This window comes from Podarcis raffonei, chromosome 8 (assembly GCF_027172205.1).
Source record: "Podarcis raffonei isolate rPodRaf1 chromosome 8, rPodRaf1.pri, whole genome shotgun sequence".
Classification (NCBI taxonomy): domain Eukaryota; kingdom Metazoa; phylum Chordata; class Lepidosauria; order Squamata; family Lacertidae; genus Podarcis; species Podarcis raffonei.
In genome coordinates this window covers 27,375,561-27,393,714 of record NC_070609.1, presented here as the reverse complement: position 1 = coordinate 27,393,714, position 18,154 = coordinate 27,375,561, and the positions used below count along the sequence as shown (strand labels likewise).

At 46.3% G+C, this 18,154-nt stretch overlaps 1 protein-coding gene across 2 annotated transcripts; it reads right to left on the bottom strand.

Moving 5' to 3' along the window:
* Window positions 1-1,888: 1,888 nt before the first annotated feature.
* AUNIP (aurora kinase A and ninein interacting protein) lies at window positions 1,889-17,795 on the bottom strand. Of its 2 annotated transcripts, none has more exons than XM_053398729.1 (4): window positions 17,724-17,795; window positions 6,805-6,943; window positions 6,101-6,227; window positions 1,889-2,940 (listed from the first exon to the last, which is right to left on the bottom strand). In XM_053398729.1, the coding sequence occupies exons 2-4, from the start codon at window positions 6,895-6,897 to the stop codon at window positions 2,039-2,041; spliced, it is 1,122 nt and encodes a 373-aa protein (XP_053254704.1). In that variant the 5' UTR covers window positions 6,898-6,943; window positions 17,724-17,795; the 3' UTR covers window positions 1,889-2,038. The 2 variants fall into 2 exon arrangements, with proteins under 2 accessions (XP_053254704.1, XP_053254703.1); XM_053398728.1 differs by lacking the exon at window positions 17,724-17,795 and adding an exon at window positions 8,151-8,258.
* Between the last annotated feature and the right edge of the window lie 359 nt (window positions 17,796-18,154).

The window sequence follows — 18,154 nt, the reverse complement described above, 5'->3', positions numbered from 1 at the left end:
CGTAGCTGCCTGTGCCTGCCTATGGAAGTTAGATTGCTTTTACCCTGCAGATACTAAACTGATACTGTAGCTGAAGGACGCTTCTTCCAAAAAAACTTTGAACTTAAGGTATCTCATGCAAGAAGTATTTTTTATTTTATTTGTGTAGGATTTTGAAGAGCAAACCAGCTTTTGCACCCAGAGCAGTGGGGAGCCTGTGTCCCTCCAGCTCTTGCCTTACTACACCTCCCATTATCCCTGAGCCTTGGTGATGCTGCCTGAGGCTGATGGGAGTTGGAGTCTCTCATCCACTAGTGGGGCACAAATTTCCCATCCCTGACTTAAGTGGGGATGCATCTGTACTGCAAACGTGGTTGAGCGTCATTTATTTTATCTTTTAAGTTCCTTGGCTCCTTCAAAGCTTGTAATTAAGGGATAAAAAATGCAGAATGTCAGAGAGCAATTACGGAATAAGCAGCAGGATTGGCTTTTGTCTGTTAAAGGTAGGGTTGTGTTTAAACTCATGGGGACCTTCTCAGCCACTGTTTATTCTATATTTAAGAGCAATGACAGATACCGTAAGCAGTTATATTGTGCCTCTGTCCTCTATACAACTCTAGGAGCATCACTGCCATTTTCTTTAAGCCACGGTTCTGAATCTGGTGCATCATGTTTTCCATGTAGCAGAGCAGGGTTCCTCTTTCTGCATTTTTCTCACAAGAGCCTTGTAGGTGGGTGAGGTTAAGAACTCATTGAATGGGCAGTTTTGACCCCTGACCTTCCTCAGAGTTAATTTTGAAATCAGGTCTCCCTTCTTAACGTTTGACAGCAGCCTCTCAAAGTAATGGCTGCACTCAGAACTCCCGTCCAGTCCTTTGGGAGAGCACAGGGATGAGGAGAGGATTTTTGCACGCATTAGTGCTAATGTGTGGTTCTGAAAGGGACTCAGATCACTTTAGAGAAGTCAGTAGCCTTCCTTAAAAGCTTGTAGAGGTATGTTGTAGGGTGAGTGAGTGACATGCTGTCACTTAACCTGCCTAAGCTGTGTCCTCTGTTAATGTGGCCTGTTTGGCAGATCATTCAAGGTTTTATATATCATGTATTATAAGCCAGGAAGTTGCAGTCACTCTTGCATGAACCTGGGCTCACTCAGTTGGTAGAGCATGAGACTCTTAATCTCAGGGTTGTGGGTTCGAGCCCCAACGCTGGGCAAGAGATTCCTGCATTGCAGGGGGCTGGGCTAGATGACCCTGGTGGTCCCTTCCAGCTCTACAATTCTGATTGCTTTGGCATGAAGAGCTTGCTATATACTAAGCCAAAATTCTCCATTATGTCAGTTACAGACAAGGGCCATAAAAATGCTTCCCTTCTAGTGTGTTGTAAGCTCAGTGCTCGTTAGCCATGCAGGCTTTCTGTAGCATCCACACAACTCCGTTAGCATCAAAATGCTAATCTGTATTCTTTTGTCCTTTATCTTTTCCAGGGGGAAAATCTGATAAAAACAAAAATAGTAAGAAACCAGATGAAATTTGCAACGTTAAAGCAACCCCCCCCCCTGCATACAAAGATCCAGATTTTTTTAAAGGTACCAATTCATTTTAAAACACAGAGAACAGAGTCCAAGGCAGCCTCCACTTTAATTCTACCTCCACCTGATAAAGAAAATTCATAGAAAACTGAATGGTAGGTAGTTGGGAAGCCTTGCAAGGAGCAGTGGGGAAGGCACAGTGTAACAATTAGGAATACAAGCCTTATCCCACAAAGCAACAGTCTTCTTGCTTAAGACAAAAATGACCTAATAGAGCACATGAAGCCCCTGCTTGTTTAGAATGTAATCCGGGTTTTCTTCCTGACACAGCTGCATATTTTTTCCAATTGTAGCTTCAGGAACCATTAACAATACTCCATATGATATCCTTTCTTTATTAGGCAATGTACAAGTTATAAAGAAACCGGCATGCAGAATGTATGAACGCTACATATATACACCTAAGGTCTGCATCAGTTTGTTTTGAAAGTCTGCATTAGAGGCATTTCTCTCTCACTGAGCAATTATGAGTTAGTGTTTAATGACTCTATTGCCTTCTGAATCCTCGGTGAATAACAAGTCATAACATGACTTCTCACTACTGTCTGTTAGAACAGACACGCTCCCGCCTGGGGATAGGTGGCTCCAACTCTCTGCAGAGTAGCAGGCGTGGTAGGATGGGCTCATTATAGAGTTGCTTTCATCACCAAGAAGCTTCTTTTGTAAAGATGTTTTGCCTCTCCCTTGAACAAAGAGGTGAGAAATGACTTTGTGACCCTCAGAGTCCTGCGTAAACATTGGCAGGCCTACCTGGCTGTCCTCAATCCCTTTATCACAATTGCAGGTGGCCTTGTTGATTTTCAAACAGAGCCCAGCAACAGATTGATTGATACTCTTCAGAGGCGTCACTTCCATTGTACTCTTCTCTAGCTGAGGATTTATGTTCTCAGAGTCACAGGACTGCATGAAGGAGCTATAACAAGAGGGTGGGCACCTGTGTCTTCTCTGAGTCTTGGTGTCCTTCCTTGTAACTGTCAGGCTTTGGCTGCTTTGAGGAAACAAGGTGGTATGTTTTTCTCTTTCCCAACCACTATTTTTCTCTCTCAAAGCCAAATCAGAAAGAGTTCTGTGATCAGGATCCCTTTTCTCCTCTAGCTGCTGAATGAAGTTTAATAACTGAGGATCTCTTCTCTCTGTAGCAGAGTCTCTTCTTTCAGTTGGGAGGATGCAAGTGGTAGTCTGGGCTTCAGGAGGGGTAGAATTGCAAGGAGAAATGTGTAAACCTGGTGTTTGTTGGGTCCATCCTCCTCCTTCCTGAAGCATGTCCGCTGGCAACATGGTTTTTCCGCTCCTAAACAGTTCGGGGTTGTTCACCTTGGAGGCACGGTTTGATGCAACAGCCAGCCTTCTGTTTGGATTGGTTTTCTTTTCCTCTGCAAAAAAACAACCCCAAGCTGAATCTGAATATAACCAGACAGATCAAACACACAGCCTGTACAAAAACTTAGTATGATGCTGGAATGGCAAATACAAATCAGCAGCCTTCCATGGGCAATTTTTAAAAAAAATAGGTATCACATAATTGCTTCCATGACAAACTGCTCAGCCCTTGCCCCTGGACAGGTTAGTAACACTACAAAACTACCAGTCCCCTCTGGAATCACTATTGCTTCAAAGACTCAGAAGAACTACCCACCCCAGAGGAATCCACATGGGCACCTTTCTTTGTCATGGGTTTCTGCTACCAGTTGTGGGGGGAGGCCCAGAACTGTGACTTATGCAAACAACTTGCACATGGACTCCGACACATGCGAGTGGATGGGTATATAAGCAAAAGGTACTGCAGCTTTTCAGAAAAAGTGTGCCTTAGCCTCCCCCCCCAAAAAACCCAACACCACTGTTGATAACAGATAGAAGAAACATTAGAAGTGTTATAGGCTCCCCCTTTTTGCATATTTGTATCCTGGAAATGAAGGATCGTTGCATGCAAGGTCTATGTTTCAGTAGATTTTAAGTTACTTTAAATTAAAAGGGCAGGAGATTTCTGGTGTTGCTGGATGGCCATGAGTGCAAGCAAGATTTTCCCTATTTAAATCAGGCATAGGCAAACTTGGCCCTCCAGGTGTTTTGGGACTACAACTCCCATCATCCCTGACCACTAGGCTTGTTAGCTAGGGATGGTGGGAGTTGTCCCAAAACATCTGGAGGGCCAAGTTTGCCTATGCCGGATTTAAAAAGTTGACTCACTCCACTGGCCCTAAGCAAGTCACTATTCTGCCTTTACCCACCCACCTTCCTGCAATATGAGGGCAATAGGTCTGATCAATATTCTGCCTAAAAGGAGGACTGTTCAAGGAACACCAAGAAGTTTGTGCTGCACCATTGTTGCTGCCTGGCAAGTTAATCCTCAGACTGATGCCAGCAGACCACACTCTTATTTCCTCCCAGATCTCTGCAGCATTCCCGTCATACCCTTTTCATGGAGAATGCAATCAACAAAACAGCTGGTCTGTCCTTTTTGAGAAAAGTGAAGTGAAAGCAAAGTAGGGTCACTTTTTGCTGCTCTTCTCAATTACCTTTTCCCATCTGCCTCTGGTTCCTCATAGGATATTTCAAGTGATTCTAAATTTGATGTAGAGTGGGCAGTTGCTACCTCCTCTCCGCACCCTTGTTTGCAGACAATGGAGAAGCAAAGCTTTTTAAAGGACATTGTGTGGTTTTGTATAGTGTTTACACAATGCAAGGTGCAATGGAAGTGTGAAATAATAAATCCTCTTACAGAAAGCATTGCAAATGTTGTGCAAGTTATTAAACCCTATACTTTCCTTTTCATTGCTGTTGGGATAATGTGCAAACTACTGCACCTTAAGCATTTTGACCAGCCTTCACCATGCTGGTGCCCTGCAGATGCTTTTGTATTTCAAGTCCCATCAGCCCCAGCCAACATGGCAGCAGGGTGACAAAGGCAAGTTTAAGCTTTCCACTCCACGAGAAAGAGTTTTGTGGTTGCACAGCAATACAAGTTTCTGAACAGAACACAGAGAAGTCTCCAAACCCCACAAAATAAAACACGATGATAGCAGTCTCAGTATAGTAATGGAGAGGTGGTCTACATTTAAGGAATGGTACAAGCATGTTGGAAAAGAGTACTTTTCCCTTCACAGGACAGCACATCTGAAGAGTTAAATATTTAGTCAAAAGTAGCATGGCTTGCATACCACTTATATGTGCCAATCCAGCTAGGACATGCGTGCCCATATCTATCCACCAGGCATACAGGTACAGAGCACTAATCAGATATTTCACAATCAGTCGTGCATAAAAATGAATGAGATTGGATTTGGTCACTGTGCTCCCTGTGCCAAGATGCTTGGCACTATTGCTGTGTACCTGACCAGAGGCCAGACACGCAGCTGGATCAGGTCTCTCCTCACAAAGTCCTGCCTTGGTGTATTTGACTGCAGTTCCAGCCTATACATTTTCACTCACATGAGTAAAAATCACACCAAAATTTTAGAGATTTGTTTGGTTAAAATTTAAATAGGGGATCTAACCTAATTTGCTATAAAAACAGAAGGCACCCATTCAGCTGAACACCCAGTGCTCTGCTTCTTGACAAATCCAATACTGTAAACAGAGGTGCTTCCATTTGTTTTCGGCATATGGAGCCAAGTGCAGCAGAAGCCCCACTGACACGTTGCTTATGTATAGGGTGCAAGCAGGTACAGTAAGGGAAAACACTCGTATCAGATCCTCAGAACTCTGCCCGGGACTTGCGTCTCCGTGGCCCTGCTTTGCACCCAGGTTCCTGCTTGGCCGAAATGCACCCTTGAACTCTTAATGCCTCTTGCTTACCTGGATGAAGAACTGAGAGGGATGCATGCAGAAACTAGCCTACTGCACAAAGATATCATTGACCAGCCCACTTTACCTCTGGCTCCTCCCACCCCTGGCATGTGGCCCTTGAAAAGTCCAATGAGGCACTTGGACTGAAAAAGGCTCCCTGGTGTAGAACAATGAATGCTTTAAGCCCTGTTGTCTGCCCACAAAATAATCATTGCATATGGTTGTGGAATCAGAAATCCCCATGCACAAACCCCTGCTCACAAGTAGGGGCTCTGCCCAACTGGGGCACTTGAATATTTGTCCTGATAGCATGTACCTGCTACTCATGAGTGGGAGCTCCTGCTTTGAGCTTTTCTGCTCACACCACCGCATGCAACAGGGTTATTTGCAGGGAGAGAAGAAACATGATGTCAGAGGCAGTGCTCGGAGTGCAGCTCTGCACCTTACTCTAGACATGAATAGGGCTGCAGACTGATCTGGAAGAGGCTGGAGCCAGACTAGGAAACCCACATCCCTGCAGATGTTGCTGGATTCCCAGTCCCCACCAGCCCAAGCCAGGAGGCAAGGGTCAGGGATGTTGGGAATTGTAATCCAGAAACCTTTGTAGGGGCGGCACAAGTTCCCTAGCCCTGACCTTGAGTATTTTGAGCATCACATCCAGAATCCCAAGTTCCAGTTGCCCAGCTTCCTCCCATGACATCTTCCGGCTTTTGCCCTCAGCTAGAACACAAAAAAACACCAACATACCTGCTTGTTGTGTACTGAAGAAGGTGGAAATGGTGGTTTGCTTGGTGCATTGAAGAGGTGCTTTTGTTGGAAGAGGACAATGCGAAAGTTGGTTCAGTGTTCTTAATACTGGCTTAGCCATGAAGCTCTGGGTGGGAAAGCAGAAATTCTGTGTCAGAATTCATCACCATGCAGGAATTCATCCCTTTGAATAGCAGTTGTTGGGAGTTACAGGTGGGGAGTGTTGCTGTCACACTCAAGTTCTGCCTACAAGCAACCATGAAAACAAAAGTGCTGGGCTAGATGAGCCTTTGGCCTGATCCTGCAGGGTTCTTACGTTCTCTTCCTTATTGTTCAGAACTGATTTATTCCCATAAATGTTAATTCCATGGGAACAGGACTTGCACGTGGGCCCTGTGACAAAGTGTTGCAGCACTGATTTAGGGGTCCTTCCAACCAGTCATGGCCCTCCTCCAGGACAGTGTTTGTTCCAGGTTTGGGCAGGCCCTCAGGCCAGACAGCCTGCATGGTGTCTACCTATCTCACTGCACATTTCCCAATATTAAGTGATGTCCCAAGTATGCACCAACCACAAACTCACCAAGTAGTCTTAAAATTATCAGCTGGCACCCAGGGATGACAAAAAAATTCTCCACCATATGCAGATCTGGCACCTTACAATGTGGAGTTATAAAAACATATTTTCAGACTTGTTCCTCCGTTACCTGTATTTTGCGTTTTTTAAGGGCTGATGTATCCAGCCAGACACCACAAGACTCAGGCTGCTTCTGTGCTGGGCTTTTGGCCTTCTGTTTCATGAGCAGTTTGTCTTCTGTGTTCAGATGATGCAAGGCTTTCTGCAATCTAAGAAGAGAGGAGAGGCATGCATACTAAGTTAAACCAGTCTCTGTGGCTGCAGAGGAATGCAGCCCTGCCCCAATAGCTTCAGGGCTGAAATAGGCAAGGGATAAGGCCAGCCTATATTATTGTTTCAACACGTTGATACCATCTGCTTCCACACCCATCTCAGTGGTTGGTTGGATGCAACCTTCATGGTAAACTATTCTGCGTCTAACAATGAATGTGGGAAAGCAAACTTCCCAGGAGCTCAGCCCTCCCTCTTTTATCCTCATATGAACCCAGCCAGGTAGGTTAAGCCAAGAATATGACTAGCCCATGGTCCCCCACCAAGCTTCATGGCTAAGTGGCAATTTAAAACTCGTGTCTCCCTATTCAGCTACTTAAAGAACCTGAGTGCCTGCTGGATCAGGGAAATGTAAATTCCACAGCAGCCACCCCCAGCCCCAAAATGCTGCAGACCTCCCCACTACCTCTGTCAGTTGCTATCGACTGCCAAATCTTTTTAAAAAACCTTTAATTGGTTTTATATTTTTTACAGCCTCCCACCTTTGAAGGAAGGGAAAGGATTCTCTAACAGCAAACTCAGTTCCCCAAGCACTGACTCTTACGTTGCCATGCACATTCAGTGAAGCCCCCGTGGTGTAGTGGGAAGGGGGTTGGCCTGAGACCTATTCCCCACTCAGCCATGGAGCTCACTTGAGCCTCTTAGCCTAGACCTATCCCACGGAGGTGTAAAGATAAACTGGGGCGACGGAGAGCCCCATACACCACATGGAGCTCCTTGAAGAAAAGGTGGGATGTAAGCAACAAGACGGAGGTCTCAGCAGGCTGAGGGAAACCCAGAGTTTTGCACACACAAACAGCTGAGGGTGAGAGGGAGGGTAGGAAGACCAAACTATCTCAGGAGAACTGAGCATGCTCAGTGAGCACTGAATGCTTCCTCGTAGAGAGGGTGGCAGGCAACGTTTTGACGGTGGTCCTACTTGCAACCTTTTTTTAAAAAAAAAAAGAATAAAATTCCCACCCTTCCTCCAAGGAGCTCAGAACAGCATGCACAAAATTCTCTCCTCGCCATTTCGTCCCGGGGAGGCTGAGAGAGAAGGAGCGGCCCAGGTTTTTCAGTGAGGGCGGGGTTGCAATCTGCGTCTCGGAAGCACCACACCGCCCTGCCTCCCTCCCTTCGCCCACCTTGCATTTGCAAGAGCATTACCTGCATCCGAGGAAGCGCCAACAAGAGCCTATCCCACCAGGAGACTTTGCGCTTCAGCCCAGACTTGCCCTGTTGCAAAGCGATTCCCAGAATTCAACGTTCCCGCGTCTCAAGCCCCGCCCGTCGCCCTAGGAAATGCCCAATAGCAGGGGAAGCAGGAACCTTGCCCCGCCCACTAGCCTCTTCCCGCCGCCTTGCCACGCCCCTTTCTCGCTCGCTCTCGCAGCTGCGCCCAGCCGGTCTTTGTGAATGTTTTGCGACATTCCGAGCTAGTCGTCTCTATCCCCGCATCCCTCCGCACACTCTCGCCAACACACACACAGCCCCACCCGCTGCCTATTTACTTTGCAAGTAAGCCCAGGCCAACGGATGCAACAGTTTTAACAGCTATAACCGCGGAGATTACTCCCAGGGGTCCAAGACAACTCTCATTGTGCCAGAGATCTGGACAGACACACACCAAATACGAAAGTGGCTGTGTAGTTCAGTTTCAAAAGTAATCCCACAAAGAGCCAGTGTGGTGTAGTTGTGAGTGTGTCAGATTAGGAACTGAGAGACCAAAGTTCAAACCCCCCACTCAGCGATGAAGCTCACCAGGTGAACTTGAGTCAGTCACTACCTCTCAGCCTAACCTACTTCACGGGGCTGTTGGGATATAAATGCAATAAACAAATTAAAAAGTCAAAGCAGACGTGTTGATTCAGAAGGTGGAGCAAGGGGGAGGGGTACAGAATCCACAATCCATACTGGGGCAATCTCCCTGCATTAGGCCCACACATGACAGTCAATGAGTGTACAGCCTGTGTACACAAATAGCTGAGCTGTACACTCCTATGTTATTCACATGTAGCCTTTGACGAGTGTAGTCTGTACCAGTGTACACAACAGACTGAGGCAAAACAACTGAAATCATTATTTCAGTATTTCAATATTTTGTTGGAAGCCGCCCAGAGTGGCTGAGGAAACCCAGACAGATGGGCTGGGTATAAATAATAAATTTATTATTATCATCATCATCATCATCAGCTGGGAGAACATGAAGACAGGAAACCCACATTTGGCCACAGTCTTAACCCTAGACTGTGGGGGCAGAAATTCAAAGGAGATTCTGTTAGGTACTGCACAGGTTTCAGGAAGCACCACCAAAGGCTGCTTTGAAAAAACACAAAAGCATACATTCTTTATCAAACAAGCTTTACTTTTCATGATGTATGACACCAGTATTTATATTTTTGTCTGTGCTGCGGATTTTATTTCCTGCATATTTTAACATAGGTTTTGATTATATTTTACCACATTTCACACAGGACAGAGAAGGAAGTGCATAGCAGCACAAAGTTAAAAGATGTAGAGACAGCAACCATCAACCTAGGTGACTCTAAGGGGAATTAAGACAAATTCATGGAGGATAAGTGCAAGTAGATAAATGGGTACCATTCCAGCAGGAAGGAAAACGGCGTTTCTGTGCGCTGCTCTGGTTCGCCAGAAGCGGCTTAGTCATGCTGGCCACATGACCGGGAAGCTGTACACCGGCTCCCTCGGCCAGTAAAGCGAGATGAGCGCCACAACCCCAGAGTCTGTCACGACTGGACCTAATGCTCAGGGGCCCCTTTACCTTTTTTAAATACTACCAAAGGCTACCAGTCACAATGGGTATATATTACATTCTGTATTGGGGCAGGATATGCCTCCGGGTCCCAGTTCCTGGGGAACATAAGTGAGGAGAGCCATGCTGCCCTCATGTCCTTGCTTGTAGGGCTTCCCCTGGACATCTGGTTGGCCAGTGGGGGGATGCTGGACTAAATGGGTCCTCTGGTCTGATCCAGCAGGGCTTGTCTTATGCTCTTAGAACAGGAGCTCCCAAGCTGGTCCCTGGAGCATCCATGGACTGAGAGCTTCTTTCTTCACTATCTGTAAAGTTGTGGAATTCCTTCCCCACAGAGGTGCTTTACAGCTTTCAGTGACTGCTGAAGACACACCCATTTACCCTGTCCTTAGATGTATGAGGTATGTTTCCAGGAGCCACCCTATTCCTCTGACTGGAATTTGTTTTATCTGTTTCTAAGGGCGGGTCATCGTCTCAAGGTGTACATTTTAATCCACATGTGTGTCCACTACCCACGTGTCTCCCTAGGGCCTAGGCACCCACCCAAGGCAAATACTATTTATTTGTTTAGCCAAAGCCATCACAAAAGATAGAACACTCCCAAGAAGTTTAGGATCTTTCTACTGGACAAACAGAGGGGACGCGGGTGGCGCTGTGGGTAAAACCTCAGCACCTAGGACTTGCCGATCGCATGGTCGGCGGTTCGAATCCCCATGGCGGGGTGCGCTCCCGTCGTTCGGTCCCAGCGCCTGCCAACCTAGCAGTTCGAAAGCACCCCCGGGTGCAAGTAGATAAATAGGGACCACTTACCAGCGGGAAGGTAAACGGCGTTTCCGTGTGCTGCGCTGGCTCGCCAGATGCAGCTTGTCACGCTGGCCACGTGACCCGGAAGTGTCTGCGGACAGCGCTGGCTCCCGGCCTATAGAGTGAGATGAGTGCACAACCCTAGAGTCTGGCAGGGGTACCTTTACCTTTACCTTTACTGGACAAACAGAAGCGGGCAGCAAATCACAGAGCATACGCTTCTTGATCTAAAGGGTAGAAGTCTCCCTAGCAAAAGCCTAGAGTGAGTAAGAAAGGGAGGGGAAGGGTATACCAGATCTTGAAGCAGGGTCAAAATGAGGCTTTATGTCACGCAGGTCAAAAAGCCAGTTTCGCACCCCCTCTGTGCACATTTGCGTACACACATATACAGGCTGGGAGCCTCAGTGGGGCCCCTCTGGAGGCGTCACCCAGGGCAAAAAAAACTGGCTAGAAGCCACCACCCCCCCATAGCTACAGCTTTTCCTGAAGCCTAAAAGAACACAAAGTCTGGGATGAGAAACGGGTAGATCTACTATGAAACTAATGAAGCTTAAGCTTTAGATGTTATAAGAATTTTAAGGTCTTAGATAGGTAATAAATGTCAAAACTGTTAGATAATCACTCAGATGCTTGATATCACCAGTTCTGCTTCAAAAACATCACGGCTTCCACCTCTCACCCTTTAAAACTATCTATTCTAAACTCTAAAAACCAATCTTTCCATCTTTCTGTACCAAAAAGCAAAGCTGGGCTGAATTTCAACCCATCACCATACACCAGAACTTAAGAATTACCCTCCAATGCTTGCAGATACATTGCCTTCCACGTAGCCATAAATTGGCAGAGTTGGAAGGGACCCCAGGGTCGCCTAGTCCAACCGTCTAAAATACAGGGTTCACAGCAAGATTTGTACTATCAGAGAGACACATGCATGTAAGTACAGACGCACAACTGGGAAATGCCCTATCATGCAAACACACATATGTACTAAAGGGAAAAAGAAGGAAGGGGAAGATTAAAGTACCAACTTCATATAGAAGCCTTTAACAAACCTTAAGATAAACAGTTTTAAGAGGGAATTTACTTTCTTAAACTACCCAGATTGGGCAAAGTTTCTAGAGAAGAGTTATAAAATAAAGAGTGAACAATTTCCTGAACTTGCATCGTAAGGGTAAGCCTACTATATAGGAGTAACTTAAGGGTTCAAACAAGCACACACAGAAAGTGAAAAGGGGTAAGAGTACCTTCCACACCAAAAGGAGTTCCTAGCAAACACTCTCCCCCCCCTTGCAGTTTCCTCATGAAAGGAAGCTTACTTGGGAGTAAATTTACCTGTTAAGGCACAGAAGTAAGAGGGGGGGACTGAAAGAGACTGAAACGAAGGCGGGGGGCATTTTCCAAGAAAAGAGGTCAGGAAAGCCTGGCTGACCTTACAGAGACTGATATTCGGAGTCAAAATGGTTTCAAGGAGTCAAAATGGTTTCATGAGGTCTTCCTGTGCTGCTCCAAACATTGGTACATTTATGAACATTTATTATATATATATATATATATATATATATATATATATATATATGTCCTTAAAATTCTATTACAGTACCAAGCAAACATGTACATAAATATATAAACCACGTCTGGAACAGCACAGGAAGACCGTGCTGAAACCATTTTGGCTCCCAAACTGACCAAATGTTTTCTCTGCAAGGAGGGAGGGGGTAAGGGAACCTCCCCATTGTCTCAGGAATTTGGTAATCACCATCTCAAAGGAATGGCCAGACTACCAGGAAAGGCAATCAGATAAGGCATTATCAGATAACCTGGCAGACAGGAAAACAACATTCAAATTTCTGTTGTAGACCACCTTTTCTGTGATGTAGGTATGATGTTTGTGGGGGTGGTCTTGGGTTACACCCCTTCTGTGATGTATGTATGATGTATGGAGGGGTGGTCTTGAGCTCCAGGGCAGGGAATTTAAAATGTCTATATAAGGGCAGGCACACCTTTGTTCTGGGTCCTCCTGCGTGTGAGGGGAGCACCCTGTTGCAACAGCTATAATAAAGATCAGGCTTACTAGCGGCTTTGCTTCTCAATATTCTCTGGTTGGCCTCTGTTATTTTCTCCAACCGATAAAGAACCCACTTAAGGACTCTATATGGGCTCTTGGATACCCAATAAGGGAAAAAGGGCAGATTTTGTTTACAACACAGAGCCCCTGATCCTGTGGGGGCCCCAGAAGCGACATTAGACCCAATTTGAGTTGCACTACTCAAGTTGATTAATTTTCTGTATTTCAACCATAGGGACCAACTCCCACAAACCACAGAAGAGGTTCAGATTGGCACACACCATTATTATTATTATTATTATTATTATTATTATTATTATTATTATCTGTGGCATCCGCAAAAATACAATTTAAATTTTAATAAAACACAATAAATGAACTATTGGAAGCAATGAAAATAAAATGAAAAATCATACAGCATCTAACACATCCCATTACAACAGGAAAGTCATTAACTGACCCTCAAGGCCCTTAGCAATTTTCAAGTGTTCCATGGAGAAAAAAGTTGGGGAACAGCTGTCTCAGAACTTACAGGAGAGTGTTCTTAGCCAAAGCTGCTAAGAGAGTCTTTGCGATAAATTGGGTGAAATAATTAGCTGTTTCTTGAGCTGAAGGCCAACTGACGTAATAGTACTGGTATGTTACTGAAGTCTAACTACTGTGTATTTTTGTTATTTTCCACTGGAAAGACTTCCAGTGACCTTTACTTAATGTAGATAAACGGACTTTGAACAGGGAAAAAGAAGCAGCTTGTGAGACTCCTCAATTTTATCTCCCCTCTCTCCTAGCCAGTGGCGAAGCTGCATGCTCTGCTACCGGGAGCGGCGAGCAGGCAGGGGCGTAGCTGGCGCCCCCATGAGGGCATGCCACTTTCAGGGGCATGGCGCGCGTTCTGGGGGCATGGTGCACTGCCTGTGGGGGCTTGGCGCCCAGTGTGGGGGGTGCGCAGCTTGTGTCCGGACAATGGCACCCTACTGGAATAGTGATGCTGAGGGCGGTCCACTCCCTCTGCACTCCCGTTCCTCCGCCAGCGCTCCAAGCAGGTTACTCAGGATGCCTTGCCAGGCAGTGCTAATCCTGGGAACAGCACTGCCTGTTATCCAGCGAAACTGAAGAGCATCACTCCTTGGCAGCCATTTTCTGATCTCTAGTCCTCCATAGGAAGCTGCCCTGTACTGAATCAGCCGGTTGATCCATTTGAGTCAGCATGGTCTACGCCCAGTGATGGGGAGCTTCCAAATGCATTTTAGGCATCTTAATTTCGCCCGCAGGACTGTTTTCCCCAAGCCACTCTGTCCTGCACCTGCTGTCGTATATGACATCAGCTGTGGGACGGGTAAAAATGGAGCTCCCTGCCAAAAGTGGAATTTGCCAAACCTCTAAACCTTTGCCTGTGTGGCTTGATTTCAGATTGCCCAGGGCAAGCAAAACACTTTACCTAATGGCCTGATGATATCAGGCAATTGACAGATGAGCAGCCGCATCCACCTGCCCAAATGGCCTGCAGGCTGGGCCCAGCTCCCCCTCTTTGACTCTTGATTGATGCTGACAGCGCTCCATGATTTCAAAGTGGGGACATTCCCAGCCTTATCTGGAATTGAACCTGGGCCCTTCTGCATACAAAACAGATGTTCTACCACAGAGTTACAGCCCTTCCCTGGGATCTCTGCAGTTCTTGCAGTGGGGATGGTTAGAGCAGGCATGGCCAGCCCTGCCCCTGGGCACAGTGAGTCACAGGTATCCACATTTTCCTTTTCCCTCCTGGCTTCCCTGCACACACCAACCTCTCTGCTCCTCTAGCTTGCAGGTTTGAAAAGTCCACTTTGCTCTTACGTACCTGAGGGTGGGAATAGGCACACTTCCACAGGGGAACTTGCAGCAAAATCCTCTCTGCTCAGAAATAAGTTTCAGCCCAGGGATCTCATACTCCTAATGGCTTAAAGAGAAGAAGGCGGAAGGGGTGTTCCAAACCACAGGGGCAGCCATGGAAAAAGCTCCCTGTGACAACCTTAGTGGATCCAACAGGCCTGCATATGGGAAGATAATTCCATCTTCGACGCAAGTGTTTTTAAGAGCAGGACAGCAGAGGTCCTCCTTTGCCAGGAAGAGAGAATTGTAGCCACTTGGAAGATGCTTTCAATACAAAGTCTGACCATTCGCCTACCTAGTTCAGTCAGGTATACCTGGAGATTTATTTATTTACTGCGTTTCTATCTCGCCTTTTTCTCTAAGGAGTTTCCATGGTTCTCCCCATCCTCATTTAATCCTCACAACAACCCTGTGAGGAAGGTTAGGTTGAGAGGCAGTAACTGGCCAGAAGTTACCCAGGGCCAGATTAAACCCTGCAGAGGCCCCTAGGCAGTCAAAATCTCAGGGCTCGCAAATTATTTCCTAATATGTTTTCTTATTTTACCAACCAACAATTTTAATAAATGAATTTTATTATTTTGATTCATTGTTGTGGGGGCCCTAAAAGGCATGGGGCCCACTCTGTGTATTTGGGAATCCGGCACGGAAGTTACCCAGTAAGCTTCATGGCTGAGTAGAGATTTGAATTCTGGTCTCTCAGGTCCTGATCCAATGCTCTAGCCATTGCACCACCACTGGTTCTCTGGTACCAGGGATTGAACCTGGGACTGTCTGCAGGCTCTACCACAGGGTAGACTAGGGCTCAGACAGACCCTACCATAGGGTATCCCTAGGACTAACCCTAACAGGAATTAGAATTGAAGGTCTGTGCCCCATTAAAAAGCAGTGCATTCAGGATGCACAGTTTGAGGCGGGGTATTTTGGCTTCCCCCCTCTCAGGCCCCCACATGTCTTGGCCTGTCTCTCTGTCAGGCATCCAGCCCAGACAGGGTCAAGCAACCACAAAGGATTTTTATCAGCTATTTAAACATGGCATACATTTAACCTCGCTTTGGGCTGTCTGGCTGGACCTTTGCACAGCGGGTGAGTAGAGGACGATGGACTCAGCTATTGGGGGTACTGATAAAGCCTGCTCAAAAATCAAGGTCCCTTCATTCATCTCTCTCTGTCCCCAGGGACTCTGATGCAGGGACTGTCTTCCGATTTGGCAGGCTGTGAGGACTGCACCATTATTAGACTTGGGAGATTTTACTCCCGCCAAGTTTCCTTCCAACCACCAAAGAGGAATATCTCTTCTGCACATTGGAACAGGGTTTGCTCACCTGTGGCCCTCCAGATGTTTTTTGACTCAAGCTCCCATCAGCCCCAGCCAGCATGGCCAATAAATTATCCAGCAATTATCTGGAGATCCACAGATCACCCCCCACCCAAAATAAAACTTTTTATGCCAGGGATGGGGAACAATTTTCAGTCCGAGGGCCACATTCCCTTATAGGCAAACGTCCGAGGGCCACATGTGAATAGTGGGTGGGATCAGAAGCAAAAGTGAGCGGAGCAATGAATTTGAGTTTCGCCTTTATCCAGGACGTTGATTCCTAAACACACTCACACATCCCTCTCTAGCCTCTGTCCAGACAAGGAACAGCCATCATCAGATGGACACATTCCAGCGATGCAAAAATACATTGGAGGCTTTAAAGCAGAAAAAGTACAGAGCAGAGTCTGTGAGGGGTGTGGCTTGTAGAAAGTCCTGAGGGCCAAATGGAGAGGCCTGGAGGGCCGCATTCAGACCCTAAGCTTGAAGTTCCAAACCCTTGTTAATAGGGGATTAGACCAATTGACAGAGGATAAGTCTTTCAATGGCCACGCCATGTGTAGATTAGGCACAAGACATTGCACTCCTTTCCTTCTGCTGTTCCTACTTCTTTTGCTGCCTCTCCCTCTCCCTGATCTACACAGTTTTTGCTGCCGCCACCAGCGCTCTCAAAAAGTGCTCCCAAAATTACAGGGGCCATGTCACCTCTCACCCCGTTGCCATGCTCTGAGAAAAGGGTCTGACATGGGGGGGGGTGAGGAGCAAAGATTTAGTCTGCTGAAGCAAACAGAAATGACTAAAGACCCTAGCAGCTCCTTAAAAGAGGAACAAATAGCATTTAACACATTAACTTTTACCATGTCTACCCTGAAATAAATCCCCTGGAATTTAACAAGGTTTTTGCCCAGCTAAGTGAGTATAGAATTAAACTATTAATAGTCTTTTAACTAGTTGTTGTTGTTGTTGTTGTTTAATAGCATTTTCTATTTAAAGTGGCCCAAGATTATTTTGTTATTTTTAGACATGGGACTTATTTGTGCAGCTAATTAGCCGCCTTGTTTTTGCACAATTTCTGGACTTTCCTGGATCAATCAGGCTGCAGGACGGCGGGGCTGTTGGCGCTGGGTTCGTTTCACTCTGGCTTCCTGCTGTGGGTTGCAGAATGGAGGCAGGGTGCAATTGCTTATCGCATGTGAGCAACAGGAAGGAACGTTCTTCTGTGGTATATACAATGACGCACCCTCCACGCCACATCTGCTTTGAGGAGTACCAGCTGGAGTCAAGGCAAGGAATCCGAAAGGGGCCAGAGGCGCCCGGGGAGCTCTCCTGAGCAAGCTCTGGGGGTCTCTGCCAACCCAAGGGCCACAATCCTTCATGGGCAACCTTCCAAGGGCCACATGCCAGTGATGGGCACGGCAACAAATGTTGCTTCTCTATGTACAATAGGTGACAGTCCAGCCACACAAAAAGGAGATGTTTCTACAGGCCCATCGCAAGCTATGTGTTTCTTTTTAAGCCATGCAAGGGCTAAAAATGCAGAAAACATCGTGTCTAAGTGGGCCTTCATCTGCTTGCAGTAGCAGGCAATAGAGGGCAAACCCCAGTTGGACACTCTGCTTCCAACAAAGCTTTCCCAGCTTGGATGAACAGAGGTCACATCCTTACTATACATTTAAAGCACTCTTAGTCATGGAGAATCCTGGGAACTGTAGTTTATTAAGGGTGTGTGCACACTCAAAGAATGACCTCCAAACCCTCCTAAACATCTCCGCAGAAGCTTACGAAAAGCTTGGCCTATCGCTCAACATTCAAAAAACCAAAATGCAGCACCAACAAGCACAAAACAACTGCTCTGCAGTGCCACAAATCCAATTCAATTGTGTAATGTTGGAAAGTGTCGATCACTTCTCCTACCTGGGCAGTTATCTTTCCACAAGGGCTGACATTGATGCCGAAATCCAGTATTGCCTGAGCTCTGCGAGTGCAGCTTTCTCCCGACTGAAGCGCAGTGTTTGAGGGAACATTCGCAGGGAAACCAAAATGCTCATTTACAAAGCTATTGTACTACCAACCTTACTATATGCTTGTGAAACATGGACCACTTATAAATGCCATCTCCAACTCCTTGAAAGATTCCATCAACAGTGTCTCCGAAAAAAATTACACATCACTTGGGAAGACAGGCAAACTAATGACAGTGTACTGGAAGAAGCAAAGTTCACCAGTGGCAAAGCAATGATTCTTCAACATCAACTTTGTTAGACTGGTCATGTTGTTTAGATGCCTGATTATCGTCTTCCAAAGCAACTATTCTATTCTGAACTTAAAAATGGAAAGCGTAATGC

Excerpts from the sequence above, each read along its gene's own strand:
- AUNIP (XM_053398729.1), bottom strand. The coding sequence starts at position 6,897 with ATGAAACAGAAGGCCAAAAGCCCAGCACAGAAGCAGCCTGAGTCTTGT. Across the intron at positions 6,228-6,804 it reads TTAAAAAACGCAAAATACAG|AGCTTCATGGCTAAGCCAGT; the intron begins GTAACGGAGGAA and ends TTTCCCACCCAG. Across the intron at positions 2,941-6,100 it reads CTTCAGTACACAACAAGCAG|AGGAAAAGAAAACCAATCCA; the intron begins GTATGTTGGTGT and ends GTTTTTTTGCAG.